This window comes from Chinchilla lanigera, unplaced genomic scaffold (assembly GCF_000276665.1).
Source record: "Chinchilla lanigera isolate Chin_1 unplaced genomic scaffold, ChiLan1.0 scaffold00032, whole genome shotgun sequence".
Classification (NCBI taxonomy): Eukaryota; Metazoa; Chordata; class Mammalia; order Rodentia; family Chinchillidae; genus Chinchilla; species Chinchilla lanigera.
This window is the reverse complement of record NW_004955433.1, coordinates 8,764,682-8,781,106: the sequence shown is the minus strand read 5'-3', so window position 1 is coordinate 8,781,106 and position 16,425 is coordinate 8,764,682. Positions and strand designations below refer to the sequence as shown.

The 16,425-nt window shown below is 49.4% G+C and overlaps 1 protein-coding gene across 2 annotated transcripts in view; it reads right to left on the bottom strand.

The window, feature by feature from the left end:
• Window positions 1-987: 987 nt before the first annotated feature.
• Window positions 988-16,425, bottom strand: part of Nod2 (nucleotide-binding oligomerization domain containing 2) — a 33,907-nt gene continuing 18,469 nt past the window's right edge. The window contains exons 5-12 of one of the 2 annotated variants that reach the window (XM_005388272.2): window positions 13,515-13,598; window positions 13,208-13,291; window positions 11,059-11,142; window positions 9,200-9,283; window positions 8,653-8,736; window positions 6,319-6,402; window positions 3,601-3,684; window positions 988-2,032 (exon numbers count right to left, since the gene is read on the bottom strand). In XM_005388272.2, coding sequence (XP_005388329.1) covers window positions 1,960-2,032; window positions 3,601-3,684; window positions 6,319-6,402; window positions 8,653-8,736; window positions 9,200-9,283; window positions 11,059-11,142; window positions 13,208-13,291; window positions 13,515-13,598 — 661 coding nt within the window. In that variant the 3' untranslated portion in view covers window positions 988-1,959. Of the gene's footprint in view, window positions 2,033-3,599; window positions 3,685-6,307; window positions 6,403-8,652; window positions 8,737-9,199; window positions 9,284-11,058; window positions 11,143-13,207; window positions 13,292-13,514; window positions 13,599-16,425 lie in introns of those variants that run through there. The other variant, XM_005388273.2, reaches the window with a different exon arrangement.

The window sequence follows — 16,425 nt, the reverse complement described above, 5'->3', positions numbered from 1 at the left end:
TGTCTTCTACCTGCCTTTCCCACTACCCTCACTTAAGAGCTGTGGGGACAGAGAACACATCTGCTTGTTCATCCACTGGCTGTCTTAACATCACTGGTTAATAAATCATTGCTTCATGAACCTAAGGAAGGTGCATTTACAATTCAACATGGTGCCACACAAGTTTAGAGAAGGCAGACCCATCTCCACCTGCCCCCTGCTCACCCACCAGGAACAAGGGTCCAGGCAGAGCAGGACAACAGTTATAGAGCCAATGAACATCTCCTACACAGGAGCCCAGCTAGATGTCACACATTCAATAAGCCAAACACACAAAACCTTTCAGTAGAGCAGGCTCTACCATGGCCGGTGGCCACCTGAGCCGTGGCTCATTAAATGCAGTTAAGAATTATTTCAGCAAGGCCTTTGAGGGGAGCAGCTGGTGGTGGAGGAGAATCACACACAAATCTTCTCTATCTTCTCCTGTGAAAGATTCCTGGGGCAACTTGGAGAAAATTGAGGGAGCTCCAAGGGCCTTTTAACATTTGCTGCAGCTTTTCAGTCTAGGCACCACAAGGCTCCTGCACAATTTAAAAACTCATGCTTCCAAGCTGAAGCCAAATCTGTTTTGATTACCAGCCTGTTTCTAAGAATTGCTTTTGCCTTAAGCAATAAATTACTTGGTTGAAAACATCATTTTCTGCCCTTCAGGTAGAACAATGTTCTTTAAAATTTGACAAGTTTTAGGAATACTTAAAGATGTTTGGTCACAATGAAAGCAGCTTTGGTAACTCAACAGTATTCTCCTCTATGATTATTTATAGCAAAAAGCTCACAGTAACATTTTGTTGTCCCCCCACCCACCCCACCCCCAGTACCGGGAATCCAACTCACGACCTTGTGCTTGCCAGGCAGGCACTGTGCCGCTGAGCTAAATCCTCAGCCCCCTGGTAACATTTTCTATAAAAATAACAACCTGGGAGATTAAAACAAAGTAGTTTACAAACATTAACCAGTTTTCACATATAATAATATGTAAAATAATACAGGTGCAACACCTGACATTTTAAAGTCTTTGACATTTGCTTAGAAGAAAAGCTTTGGTTTGGGGCCCTGTAAACTGCCAACCCCTAACTATACATCCTAAAGCATTCTGCATGAATGAAAAGGAACTGTCTCTCATGGATACGTTTCAAAAGTCTGTTGTCAGAGTTCAGTTCACAGACATCAACCAGAAGCCTAGTGGGGCCATTTGAAATTCTGGCCCAGATTAATTTCAAAAAGATGCATTTGAACTGAAGCGGTTTCCAAAGGCTTGGCTGAAGAGTAATTGATTTCACTGGAAATAAAGATCCATGTATGATCCCAGCTGGAGTGTGGTCATATTTTTCTCGCTAATCTAGTGTCTTGGGGAAGAGAAGGCTGCCCTTTGTCTCTTTCCAACAATGTCTTAAGCACCAGGAAGGAGAGCAGGGTGAGGCATAGCCCTTCCCAGCATGCGTGCCAGGGCTGGGGTACTACTGGATCTCATACAGGATGAATGGAGGAACCAGAGCAGGAATGGCCTGGGTAGGTGACCCAGAAATCGAGAAGGGGCTGATAGCTACTTCCTGAATTCTCCTCTTCATAAGGGGGGGGTTGTCTTTCACATGGATCCAGGTCTCTCTGCCAACAGACACTCTCCCCTCCACCCCCAGAACCCCAGAGGATCAGGTGGCAACCACCCCATAGTGTGGAGGAGAAGCTGCTCCTCATCTGCATCTCATGGGTGGGGTCTCCAGAAGAACTTGATGGCAGAAGTAGGTTAGGAAAATTGTTCTTGGGACACTGAGGCACTTCTCTGCAGGAGTAAGGTGACTTGTGGTGCTCCCAGCAAATCAATTCAGCCCTGGACAGGACTTGGCTGTGCCAGACATAATCCAGCTTCCAGGGTCCAAAGCCAGGCTCGCTCACAAACAGGTGAGCATCGACCTGGAAACATCAAAGCAGGAGTCTGGTGTCCCTGTGGCTGAGCTTTTTGACTTCCTCTGGGGAGAAAGTGTTGCCTCGGAGCCTGGAGGGATAAAGGGAAGAGAGGCTTGAGTAGGGACAAAATTAGAGCAGGGCTGTCAAAAGGAAGCTGCACCCTTCAAACCCATGCCAGGGAGGGGCTGACTCTCTGGGCTTGTGGGAGGGAACTCAGTGCCGTTTTACCCTCTGTCACCCAGGGCAGCTCATGAATCATTCTGTGTGGTGAGCAAGGCTCCATGACTCTGCAGAAAGAGTCTACAGCACTGGGCCCCCAGCTGGCCACGGACTCCCCAAGGCCGGCCACTCTTTTTCAGGCAACAACCTGATCTGTCAAGAATGCAATGATCAAGTGCTGACGCCCTCCCCAGCTCCGTGGGCGGGCAACAAGGGACATCAGAGCCCTTAAAATACTGACCTGTTGCCGGATTACTCCCTGTACACAAAATGTGACATTTCTTAGGGCTGTGCAATGGTTTAAAAAAAAAAACACCCTGGCATCCAGGACTTGATGGCCTTGGAGGCTATGAGGTTACACAATCATACAGAAAGCAAAACCTATCCAGCCCAGGGCAGATTTTAGAAGTTCTTGCTTTTAACTTCACCATTTGAGATTGACACTTCCTGCTATTCTGATGTGCTTCTTTGAGGGCGGGACAAGGTCTGCGTATTTAAAGCAGGGGCCACAAGCCACCAGGGATAGGCAGGTAAAATACAGGAGAGGGGCCAGGGTACCAGTGCTAAGTTAACAGGCCTGGTGGTTTTGCAGCCAGCGGGAACAGGCCTGTCCAGCTTAGGAGGGGTCCTCTTTCCCTTCTCTGGCTAATGAGCTTTGCACACAGGGCTCCAGGGGTGCTGGATTTTTTGAGAAAACCCTAGAATATAGATCATTATGGGAATTCTTGTAGTTTTTAAGATATTGGTCTCTAGCTCAGGGCCTGAAACCTATACAGTAACATTTGCTCATGATGGATTAGACCAGGCAAACTTTCTACTTGTTACCTGGGTGAAAGATAGATTCTTGGAAACAAGGAGGATCAATCTTTATATTTTTTTCTCTGAGACAGGGTCTCATGATGTAATTCATGCTGGCCATAATAAGCAGTGGCACTGCGTAGCCCAGGCTGGCCTCCAACTTGCAATGAACCTCCTGCCTCAGCCTCTTGAGTGCTGGGATTACAGGCACGTGCTACTGCGCTCAGCTAACCTTTGAAGCTATTTTTTGCACATGCATAAAGGCCTGTGGCTTTCAGTGATATAGATATGAGTAAACCATGGTACAGTCCCTACCTGTGTCACCTCCAGGGTCCAGAACTGCAGAGGGTCGCATACAACATCCCCAGCCTGTGAAGGCGGGTGGCCAGCACAACAGCAGCTGAGTTCAGCACTTTCAGAGTAAATACTTCTGATTTTAAAATGAAAGCACTCATCCCTGCTTAGAGATGTGAAGACTTCTTTCCCAGCCAGAGATCTGGATCTATCACAAGCAGAATGACTCTAACTATCAGAGTCAGAAAGGGGCTTAAAAATACAGCTGTTCCTTTCTCCCCTCATCCCATCTTACAGATAGGAAACAGGCTCAGAGAAAAGTAGGGGTTTTCCCAGGGATCTTACCAAACTTCCAGGATGGTGTTGTTGCTTTCAAGGGCCTGCAGGAGGGCTTCTGCACCCCGAAAGGTGACACTGTTATTAGAGAGCCTGGAGAAGAGGATGGAACAGGCGCTTCAGAGATGCTGGATTTCCCCCTGGAGCCTGTCCGGTTACAGCAGCCTAACCGGAGCCTGCCTCCCCCGGAGATGGATCTCTCCAGTCTGAGGCTCAGTGAATGCATCCCTCTCTTCCATTCACCACCAGACAAGTTGATCCAATCAAGCAGCCCTTGGTTAAGTACCTATACTTCAGCACCAGTGTTCAAATCCAACCTACAGCACTTCCTTTTTGATCTTAAGCAAATTCATCTCAATAGCCTCACTTGTAAAGTAGGCCTGAAAGAGCACTCCACTCACAGCACGTAAGAATTGAGCAAAGAATGGCACCGTGAAAACACTTGCACAGTAGCTAACTGCCAGGAAACAGTTGGCAAACAGTAATATTTTCATAGGAGGGGGTCTCAGGGTGCACAGCGCCACAGGTTAGAGACACCAGGAGGCTGGCAATGGGAGGGGAGGTGGGTTATGGTCAGAGAAGGCAGGGGAAGAGCCCTGGATTTCCTGTACTGCCCTTTTGCTTATAGCTTTGCCTTCCAGGGATGTCCACTTCCTGCCTTCCCTCCCTCCACAGTGTAGGTGCTTCCTTCACTCTGACCCTAAGATAGTGCAGAGAACAATGGCCAATATTTCCCAGGCCTTTGCTATGCCAGCTTGATACCTACACTGTCAGTGAATATCCCAACCCCATGAGGAAGCACTGGTCACCTCCACTGACACTCAAGGCAACTGAGGCACGCATCCAGGGAGAAACAGCTGCAGCAGGGGACCGGGATTCTGAACCCAGGCTGTCTGGCTGCATGGCCTGGGTTCTAACACTTGGCAGAGACAAGAGCTAGAAAAAGAGGTGGGCATTTCTCTTCCTCTCTTTAACAATATATCAGCAGCTTGATTTTTACAGGGAAACAGTGGGTGATGATATTGTTCAGGATGCTGAATAATAAGGCTGGCGACAAGGTAGCGTGGGACAACCCCCAACCCCACCACTGCCTGGCATCTGCTGGGGTCAGGTGGGTAAGTCTGTGGCAGTGAGGGAGGACGAGCTTGCTACGCCCACTCCTGGCTGGTAAAGGACCAGGTATTGCCGAAGGCACCCCTAGGTACGAAGCTGACATCCAGTTCACACAAATCCTGACTTTTCCCAGGCCTCCAGCCCATTTGCTCCCAAGTGCATGTGGAAGTGTTTTCCCCAAACATTGGCAACTCCCTACCCCCTGCAAAGCAGCACAAACACATGTCGTCAGAGCGGATGGCGGTCTGGCAGCAGGGCTGACAGGCGCTCAGAGGCAGCTGTCTGCCTGTGTCTGGAGGCAAGTGTGTTCCTCAGGCCACATTTTGCCAGGGCAGATGCCACCTTCCTCCAGCAAAGGGAGCCATCCATGGTGCCCCAGGGCCCCCGGAAGTGAGACCTCTCATGCCACCCTCAAAGAGCACTGACACAGCCCGTGATGGCCACAGATGCTCCTGTCACATCTTCTGCCCTCTGCTGTTGCCCAGGTCCCTGGCCAGAGTCCACTACCAAAGACTCAGCGCACTGTCCTGCTGCCGTCTGGCTCTCCAGCTCCTGTACCCACAGGGCCACAAGCTCCTGTCCCTTTGGCCAGGCCTCTCTGATGAAAAAGCCTAACCCAAGCTTCCTCTTCTCCCACCTGAGCAACTACAGAGGCTCCTGCCTGGCTTCCCTCTCTCCTTCCCCTTTCCCTTTTTCAATTCTGTCCACACAAAGAGACGAGAACGATCCTCTGTGTTGTAAGTCAGAGCACACAGCTATCCTGATGAGAACCCTCGGAAGCCTTCCCACTGCCCTTAGAATAGAGCCCCAAGTCATTCCTGGGGATCTGAATCTCTGCTACGTTCCAACGCCAGGGCTCTTTCTGTTCTCAGATCACCACACCTGTGTCTTCCCAGGCCCTTTGCCTTGCTGTTCCATCCACCCAGCCGGGATGTGCTCGCCTGAGACCTCAGCATGGTGGCCTCTCCTTGTCCATCAGGTTCCAATCCAAATGCCACCTCTCAGGGAGGCCTTGCTGAACTAGCAGCAGCCCCACCCGCTCCATGGCACATCTCCTCTTAAGCCAGAAATGACCTTTGTTTTCTGGTTCGTGATCTGTCTCCCCAGTCAGAATTTAAGAGCTGGGTGGGTCAGGGGCTGCTCTGTCCTTTATAGCTTGCCACCCTCGGTGCCCCAAACAGTGCCTGGCACAGAGTGGGGGCACCAGAAACATTTCTTGCATGAATGCACAGATGGGTAAGTGTGTACATCGATGAATGAATGAATACGTGCCAGATACTTGGTGGACAAATGTCCCCTCTTCCTCACCCATTGATTGGATGGGTGACCAGGTATGTTCTCTCCCCAGCTCCATGACACTCCACAGTGACAACTGAGGTAATAACCACCTCGATTGGATACACCCCTCTCCCACCTCCCTTGACGACTCTCCCTGCAGAGCTTCCCGGGGCCACCACCCAGGTACACGGCCTGCACCAGAATCCACATCTACCCAGACTAATACAAGCTGTTTCCATTCACTGCACATGCATGCCCAGGGCTGGGAAGCTGCCCTGATCTCAGATCAGAAACCCCATCCCATTATCACCAGCCTTCTGCTTACAGGTTCCTTACTTCAGCACTTTCAAACTTGAGTTTCTCTTCAGTCCTTCTGCAAGAGAACACACGCCTTCATTGCAGAGGTGGTTCTCCTCCAGGCTGGTGAGAGAAAAGGGAAAATCCAGTCCATATGATCATATTTATTATGGAAGATGATGCCAATAAAGACTGACCCATGTGTCCCCTACCTCCTTCATGTAGAAAGTCTAACATCTGAAAACCCAAATGTATGGATAAAGTAGAGAACAGGATTTTCAATTTCAGGAACATCTATGCAACAAAATTCACGCCAAGGTTTTTCTATGTAAGTTTTTTTCATGACCCTGATATCCCATGTTCCCTTTCTTTCTTATTAATGGAAATATCATTTCATTTGGGGCAGCTATTTCTTGGTAGGAAAAAAAAGCATACTTCCAGCTCTCCACTGTAGCCAGAGTTGGCCAAGTGACTACACATGGCCATTAATACATAGGAGAAGTTGACAGCAGGGCTTCTAGGAATGCTTTTCAAAGAAAGAGACCCAGCTGGCCTATGCCTTTTGCCCTTCTCAAGTATAAACACTAAATTCTGGAATACAGAAGTAATTGCTGGAAGTGAAGCAGCTATCTTGTGATGATGAGGCAGCCCACCATGAGGACAAAGCCATTAAAGGTAATGGAGCAGAAGGGGGGAAAACAGAATTGAAGCTGGGCATGGTGCCATACACCTGGAACCCTAGCACTCTGGAAGGCTGAGGCAAGAAGATAATGAGTTTGGGCCTAGCCTGGGCCACTTAATGACTTAAGGAAACCATGTCTTAAAATTTTAAAGATGAAGAAAGGGCTGGGGATATAGCTCAGTGCAAGGTCCCTTGATTCAATCTCTGCTACTTAAAAAAAAAAAAAGCATTAAGGCTCCTCCAAGTCCTTTGTAGCCACAATAACAGTCCTATACTACTACCCCCAAACTGCCTATACTTGAAAAAATAAGCTCTTCAATGATTTAAGCTTCTGTAGATGGAGGTTTTCTATCATGGTGAGTTTAATGGAATGTTAAACTTAATTTGGTCTGAGGTTGCCTCCATACTTTGAGTTCATATGTAGCAAATTGCAACCTAACTTAGAACATAAACAAACTGAAATTAATAAAAGTGTAGTATTATATAGCTGAGTCTCAGCCAATTATAGCAGCCAAGCTTCAGCCAACCACCATCTGCCAACTCATCACACCATGCCCAAATAAGGCAAATGCAGACCTGAAACCAACCAAACTTTCCCTGTATGTAATATGGGCTGTCCACATTGCTAGGTGGAACTCCCTGAACCTCTCCTGATGCTGACTGCTGCCTGATTCATGAATCAGTCTTCACTCAAATAAACCTGACTACATTTAACTTGTCTCAAGTTGTTCTTTTTAATAATGATCATAATTGATATACTCACACTAAGCTGTTCCTCTACCGAGAAATAATAAGCAGCAAAGTCCAATCAGGATGTAATCAGTGGCACATTAGCACAGCTCATAAGCCCAGCCAACAGGGAAGGCCCACTCACACTATCCATTTTGTGGCAATGCTTATATTTTGCTAATATGAAGTAGTACTTTTTGACTTCCTGGAAAAAAATCAACATTCACCATTTTATCTCCCTGTATCTTTGGAACTGCAAAGATGTCCCTGGAGTTGAACACTCTGTTATGGCATCTAAAGAATGGAAAACTAGGAATCTCTTCAGGTCAATAGGACAAGCATAATTCCTGGTTCATTTTTCAAATATTTCCAACACCATCATGTTCCAAGGTGAGCCCTGCTTCTAAGGCTCAGTGTTTTTAGAATCTCCAATTCACTTTAAAACAACAAAGCCTCACTATTAGCAGCACTCATAGTACTGGTAGTAGTTGTAGTCTTAGCGGCGGAAGCAACAGTAGTAGTAATTTTACCACTGTTTTGATTTAACATTTATAGAGTGCTTATACATATGTCAGGTACTATATTAAGCCATTCACTGGCAGATGTTCTTACAAACATCTTTTTATACTTGGAAGAATTCTTACCCTAATTTTACAGGTAAGAAACTTGAGACTCAGAGATTGTTGTTTACTTTGCCTAAGATCACAGCCTGCTTGATTCTAGAGTCTGTTCTTTTCACCATTATACCATGTGCAGTCAGCAAGCAACCTAGCAAACCAACAAATATAACTGAATAAAAAGAATTAGCAGTTATACACATGGCTCTAGATGCTTTATACCGCTCAGTACATAAGAAGACAAATACAATCGATCACCCAGCCATCAGCACTCATCTTCTCCACAGAGCTGCTCCCTAGGTGAGACGAGGCTATTAAGAAAGACAGGGAATCCTCCAAACTCACCAGAGTTCTTCTAGTGCCACGTTCTTTTCCAACATCTGTGCCAAGGCTTGGGCACCCATGCTGCCAATGCTGTTCCCCACCAGGCTGGACATAATAAGCATGAAATAAAAATGTGTCAGGGCAGGGAGAAACCTTAGAGACAAGCTAGCCAGTAAAAGGCAAACTGCTTGGCACCTGGAGCCCTACCCTCCAACTACTTCATTTCAGGCATCACTAATTGATCGCAGTGGTCATTCGAAGCCCAGGAGCGGCTTAGAAGCTTTCTCAACAGGATGCACTGGGAAGCCATCATCAATGGATTGGAATTGTCTTCAAGACAAAATGTGACTGATTCCACTGGGGAATCAAGACCCCAGACGGAAAGGTGTCTTTTCCAAAGTCCTCTAGAAAACCTCAAACATCCTGCCTCCAAATCCAACAGTCTTTTTCCTTTACCCCGCTGCTCAGTACAGAGGGGGTGAAATGAAGTTCAGTGATCTTCAAAACTGGCCCAAGTGCCCCTCTCTTCACCCACTAGGACAAATGCAGGTCAGACCCTGCAGCTTACCTGAGCCACTTCAAGCTCCGGTGATCACCCAAGGCTTCGGCCAGGGCCTGAGCACCCTCGTCACCCACAGCGTTGCCCCAGAACCTGAGAAGCCCAACAGAATCCACAGAGAGTGTGAGTGAGTACCTGCTGCGTACTCTAGATGCGTGCTACGTGCTTCTGCTCTCTCCAGCCCGAGCGGGGAGGGCCAGGACCACCCAGGCCTAGCAAGGTCTCATGGGGGCACTTCAGCAAATCTTTGCCAGCTTTGTGGTGGGATGGCCAAACTTCACTCAGACTTTTCAGGCACTTTAAATCAGGGTTAAAAAAATAATAGAGGCCCACCTAGCCCATATCCTTGAGGATGGAGAATTTGCTCTCACTGTAATTCACGTGGTTGTGATATTTTTCCAAACATTTTAGTTCAGATTTCCTGTGGGTAGCTGACACTGTTAAGTCTGTAACTACCCTGAGGCACCACCGGGAACAATTCTAACTCTTCTTCCAGAAGCCAGCTGCTGATCTCTTGTCCCTTGTAATTCCCCCAATCCCTTTCTGGTGTCCAACTCCTTCACCTTTGGGGCATCCTCCTCTGCCCCATCATACTTTGGAAACATCCCTTTGTAGAAGACGGATCCAGCTTGCACCTTGATGTGGCCATCATACATACGGGGACTTGCCCTGGGTGGGCACGTGCAAAAGTGAGCACAGATAGCTGCGCCAGGGTGCTCACTGTGCTTTCACCCACTGGGTGAGAATTGAGTAAGCACTGGCTCTGTGCCCTGTGGACATAGTCCCGTGATGCTCAAAAACCTGGCAACAACCCAAGCTGTCTATTTAAGGCATCAGGCATCCAAATAGTGGAATACCACGCAGGTTTTCCTTTCAAGAATGAGGCCATAATGATCTGAAAAGATCATGGTACATCATGAAGAAAATACAAAACTGCAAGTTACAGAGCAGTTTGTACCATGTGAGAGTGTTTGGGGTTGGGGTTTTAGCACAGTAAGCCCCAAACAGGTACCTCAATAAGTACACGTCAAGAGGGAAGCAAACGCCCCAGATGTGGCAGATGAGATCTCAAAAGGAAAACAGTTCAGTGGAGCTGAGGCCTCTTTTATTCTAGACTCAGTTACTACTGATACAACAGGAAAAAGGTGCTGGTTTCTGGAGCAACACGTGTGGCTCAGTCTGATCTTGTGGGTAACTTGCCTGCCTGTGAAGTGGGTGGAACACCAGGGCCCTAAGGTTATTTTCTCTTTCTACAGCCTTGTGTTTTGTAACCCCAGTTTTTGTCAGATGGACTCCAGTCTGCCCAAGACAGGGGCTGCTGGGGGATGGTTGGGCGCAACCGTATGAAACTCCGCTCTGCCCAGCAACCAAAGGAAGCCCTGCTCTGGGGCCCAGTGTATGAGACTTGACTCCCTCACTGGTGACAGCCCAAAGGACCTCCCGTTCTGGGCCCCTTGTCCTTCTTCTCCACATCCTCTCCTAGGTCAGGCGTCCTCACCCTGGACACACAGCCCCTAGATATTTCCATTTCATTTTCTGGCACAGGGCCCAGGCAACAGTGTTCTCTAGAAGCACAAATGCTTCCATGGTGCAACTACAGCCCAGCCCTGAGCACCCCCCAAGGACTTATGGGCTTCCCCTCCCCATCATGGGCACTGCCCTCCCCCTACCCTGACACCAGGAATTTCCTGTTTATCACATGGAAAAGCCAAGCAGGGGCAGCCTAGGGCCACCACTCTCCCCAGCATGCTCTCCCCACTGGAGCCTGGGCTGCCTCTGGGGCTTCCTAGCTGAAATGTTTCACCTGCCCTTAAATTCTCAAAAGCCCCTGAACTCCCTGTAGGCCCTCTGCCCAGAATCCAACCTACCCCAAGAACTGCAGGGAGGTGTTGCTTCGGAGGCCCTGGGCTAGCACCTGTGCACCTGCGGCAGTGATGTGGTTGTTCCCAAGCCTAGAAGGAAAGACAGGCGAGGCTGAAAGTACAGCTGAGGGCAGGTTACAGGCCTGTCAGTGCCCGGGAAAGGGAGAGCCCCTTCTCTCTCCCAGACAGGTGCAGCCTAGTTGACATTGCTCAGTGGCTCCAAGAACCTCCACTTTGTTTTCTAGCAGCAAAGGGAAGGGAGCATGTGTTTTGCAAAGCAGTGTGACAGGTCTGGGCAGGAAGCACAGCAGGTAGTTTCCTGGAAGGTGGTTTCCCCAGGGGATTAGGATGACTCACTGTCACACTGTTCCCTCTTGATCTCAGGGTGGACTTCCCAGATCCAGATCTGGGAACATCTACCTGTTCTGTGACAGCCCGGGACAGGCCGAGGTAGCTGTGCAGGACAGGCTCAGGAGGCTGAGCAGGGATCCTACTGAGCCTCCTGGGAGCACTCCCTGATAACCCCAAGAGGGCTGCTACAGGAAAAAGGGAGCGCAGGATCCCAGCAAGGAAGGCTTCAGCTGCAGCCAAATCCAGACTGAGAAGCCCCTGGAACTCTCACCCACAGCTCCCAGATTCCTGGAATAAGTATCACATGCTTTCACCTTTCCAAGAGCCTTGGGCCACTCTGGCTCACAACCCGATGAGGCAGGTGTTATCCCCTTGGAGAAGGGATCGGCACCATGAGATTGTGCTTCTGAGACCCCCAACCTCAGCTCTCTGTGAGTTGTCTCTTCAGGCTGCTGTGCTCCAAAATCCAACCCCACAAGTTGTGCCCAACCAGGGACTGAGCCCCAAGAGACCCCCCTACAGGGCACACGGGGCCAAGGGCACCCCAGAGGCCCACTGAAGTCCACGTTCCTCCCAACCTTCCTCCTTTCTTCCTTCCCTCTCTCTTTCATGCAGGATCACACGTCCCAGCCTCCCCAAGCTCCCTCTTCATTCAAACGTGGAGACATTTTCCCCAGTAAATCTGTTGCACATCTAATTCCTTCTTAGAGGCCTTAACATAAGGATACACAATCTGTGAGCTTACATAATTTACCCACGAGCTTTCGCTGAGCTGCTATATAAAGCACTTACTGTACTGCACCAGTGCCTTATACATTAACTCACTTCCCCACCCAGCCACCTCTGAGATGGCTGTAAGTATTATCCTCATTTTACAGCAAGGGAAACACAGGCACAGAGACTGGAAGCTGACCCAAGGTCACACAGTCAATGAAGTTTCAGATTTTAGGGTTCCTAGATTCATACATTGTGGGCTACCTAGCTCCAGAGTCCCTGCTGTCAAATGATGGCAGTGTACTGGCCACAAATTCCAGCATCCTGCGCTACCCACACTCCTCCCTGGCCAGAGGGGGTGGGACATGACAATGGCAGGACAGAATCTTGCACAAAATGTGGCTGTGGCCTGGCCTCAGCAGCTCTGGCAGAGACCAAGCTCCATGGCCAAATTTTTAAGTGGCAGCTCTCATCCCCAAATCCATTCCAAGTGAAAAGAATTGTTGGAAGCAATTCCTCACAAGAAGGCAAGACCGTCACAAAGAGAAAGCCAAGCCAACGCAGGGACCAACTGGAGAGCCATTTCAATGGCATCTCCCAGGACAGAGACTCTGGCTGAGGCCAGGGAACTCTGGAGCAGCAGAATAGCAGGCCTCCTGAACACAGGCACAAACCTTGCCTGCTCCAAGTGTTGAAAAGCCTCTGGGAACCTTGAGTCAAAGGCTGTAACCCTCCCTGGGAGCACTGCAGTCAAAGGCAGGTGACTGTGTGTGAGAGCGCCCCCTAGTGGATGCACTCAATGTGCATCAGGGAGTCACTGCCTCCAGAGTTTGAGACACTCAAGGGAGAGAAGGAAGGAAAAGGACCTGGAAACTCGTTCACCTTGAGAGCTAATGATCCAGAGGGCAAGAAGCCCACAGCAGCGCTGGCCCAGAGGAGCCCACAGCACCGGAGAAACCCAACTCAGGCTGTCCTGCATTCAGTCAGGGGGTCACAAGCCCACTGGCGGCCAGGCCAGGGTGGAAATTGGACTACACTGACTGCCATGGGGAAAATCAGTTTCTACGGCACGAGGAAACCCAGGGCTCACCTCAACGCCAAGAAGTTCTGCTTGCACTCAAGGAGCTTGGCCATGGAGTGTGCGCAGCCGTCAGTCAGTTTGTTGTTGAATAGACTGTTGTGTTCCGAAAGAGAGGGTATAAGGAGACAAAGCACATGGCTAGAGAACCCTCAGACCCAGGCTTGCCCACTCCCTCTGGGCAGGAGTCACCCCGCACCCTCCCGGCATGCGACAGCCCTGCCCCAACCCATCTCCCATTCACTGCTGCCCAGGCAGCTCGGCCTGGAGCGAGGCTGGGGGACCCGAGGCCCAGTGTCCACAGCCCAGCCCGACTTACGCCAACTTCTGCAGCTGCCCATAGTGAAGAGCATGTTCGATGAGCTTGCAGATACCTCGGTCTGAGATATTGTTATCACGCAAACTGAAAAAGACAAGACAAATGAACTCAAAAGTTGATAAAAGTGAAAAAAATGTTTAAAACACCCAAAAAGACTCACTTATCCCCAAAGCGCCAGCATTTATGTTTCTGGAAATCACCAGAAGGACAGAACACCCCAGAAAAGTGGAGACACCCAGCATCTCTGGCCAGGGAGCCAATTATGATGGGGACAGTCCAAGAAGTGCGGACCCAGAGCCCCCACTAAAGGACACTTCAATCCTCCAAAGGTCACTGATCTAATTTGAGACCCAGTTTTCATCTCCACTAAAGGACAACAATCACCACAGCAGCCTCACAGTGGCCCCAAGACGGAAAAGCGTTGATCTGTGAGAAAGATAAACCAGAACCACCTCCACAGCTCACCTGATCATAAGGTCATCTGAAAGTTTCCCTAAAATGCAGAGCTCGGGCCCCTCCCCGGGAGCCTGTGATTCTATACACATGAGGCAGGACTCAGGGATCTAAGTATTTTAACAACTGTGGTGCACATGGTTCTTCATCTTCAGGCAAACTTGGAAGGCCCTGGCTAAGTGATTATCTGCCCAGGCACTGGAGTCCCTCAGCCACATACCAGCCACTTGCTGCTCCCTTCATCTACAAGAGAGCAGTGCCATTGCCCTCACTAGGCTATGCACGTGAAGCCCTGTGAGCACTGCACACAGAGAAGAGTCACCTGTAACCATGGCATTGGCACACAGGGGGCCTTCTATGCGCCCGGCGCTTCCCAGCAGTAGCCTTATTTAACCCTTTCTGTGGCCCGTAAAATAGGTGCTACAGTTAAGTCCACTGGAGAGAAAGACACTGAGGCACAGACAGGGGAAGTGACTGCTGAGGTCACACAGAGCAGTCTGGCTCCAAATCCCACCCCTAACCACCACGTGAAGTCTCCCCTTGTGGCTTTCCCTGCTTCTCTAGAGCCTGTGACCCATGAGCGGGCCAGGAAACCAATCTTGAAGGTCTTGAGCAACATTTTAAGAACTGAAATAGAACAGACAAAAGAAGAGAGTGGAGCATATCGGAGTGAACAAGAGGAAGTCATTTCGCGAAGCTTTTGTTCTGATTCTACACACTGGTGTGCCTGCTCACTCACTTGTTTTCTCAGTCGCTGTGGGTCACAGTCAAAAACTCCCTCACCCTAGAGTCAGAGGAAGCCAGGTTCTAAAGAAGCCGCATAGGGCACTTGGTTCACAGGGTTTCCTAGAGGCTGTGGGTTTCCGTTGGCATGGAAACTCGAGTGGGAGAGACACTGCCTGGAACGGTGGGAGAACTGCCAGTCCCCCTCCCTCCCTTCCTCTTTTCTTCTCTCCCTCTATGGACACACACACACACACACACACACACACACACACACATGCAGCAACCACACGGTTGTTTGTAGGGTAAGAAGCAGGAGACTTAGTCAAGGACTTTAACTGTTGTGTTAGCTTTCTGTCACTATAACAAAATACTAAGGTAACTAACTTACAAAGGGAAAAGTTTATTTTGGCACTCACTTTTTGAAGTTCCTGCCCGTTAGCTATGGGCCCCAATGGCTTTTGGGCCTGTGGTGCAGCAGCACACCATAGCAGGAGTGTGTGAAAGGGCAAAGCTGCTTGCATCATGAACCAGGGTGCAAAGAGAAAGGAAAAGAGGTCACATGATCCCCTTCAAGAACATCCCTCTAATATCCTAAAGAACTCCCGCAAGGGCCTACCTAAAAAGTTCCAACACCACCCCGTGATGCTACCCTGGGAGCCAAGCTGTTAACACAAGAACTTCTAAGGGACACTTACCCAAACCACAGCAACTGCTAATGGAAAATCAAGCTGATTCCTGTCTACCGGTAGTCCCCACAGTGTGAGACCAACCATACCAGAATCACCAGTGACATTTGCTAAACGTACAGATTCAGAGGGCTCCACCCCAAACCCAGTGAAAGGGAATTACTAGAGGTCGACCTAGGAATCTGTGTTTCAACAAGCGTCTTTGCCTGCTGCTGTCTGAGCATCACAAACTAGAACCAGGTCAGCCCCACTTTTCTCTGAAAATAAAAACAGATCCACAGCCTCCCCAGCCCTTTAGTATACCAGCAGGTTGGGGTTGTCAAATGAACATTCTTAGTTGGAAAAAATAAAATCCACTCAAGAATTCTCAAGATGGGCTGGTCTGTTATTAGCATCATCCAGGTGAGTAGTACCTGGCCCCTTGAGGTTCAAGGACCACTTTGAGAACCTGGTAAGAACTATGGTCCCATTATCTAGAAAAATGCACATTCAAATTTCTATCAATAGCTTCAACAGACAGGTCTCCAAACTCCCCTGTCAAAATACCAACTTACTTCCCTCCAAAGGAAATGGACCGCTATGCTGCCTGCACTCCACTTACCTCTACCACTCTCTACTACCACTCTCCCCGTCCTCTCCCAAGCTCTCGGGCCTGACAGGTGGATGCCTGTGTGTGAGCAGCATCAGCAGGCAGATGCCTCTGTCTCCTTGCTGGGGGCAGCCAACGGAAGGCACGGGCAGGAAGTGGAGTTGGGGGGGGAGAGGGGGCCTGGCTTTACTCTCCCAGAGTCCAGCTTGCTAAGCTTGGGTAGCCCTCACCATACCTTCCTCTCAGCTACTAAATCCTCCCTTCCCCTGCCTGCTCCTATGCCCACTGATCTGCTCCTAGCCTCAGGACCCTTGCTCGGCCCTCTTCGCTCTTTCTAACTCTCACCCGCAGCTCCATAGGCAGTCCTTTTACTAAGCTCTCCTCAAACTACCCAGTTTAAGTGTGACACCTGTCCCCTCCAAGACCCTGTATATAATACACATATTATGGTAAGTAT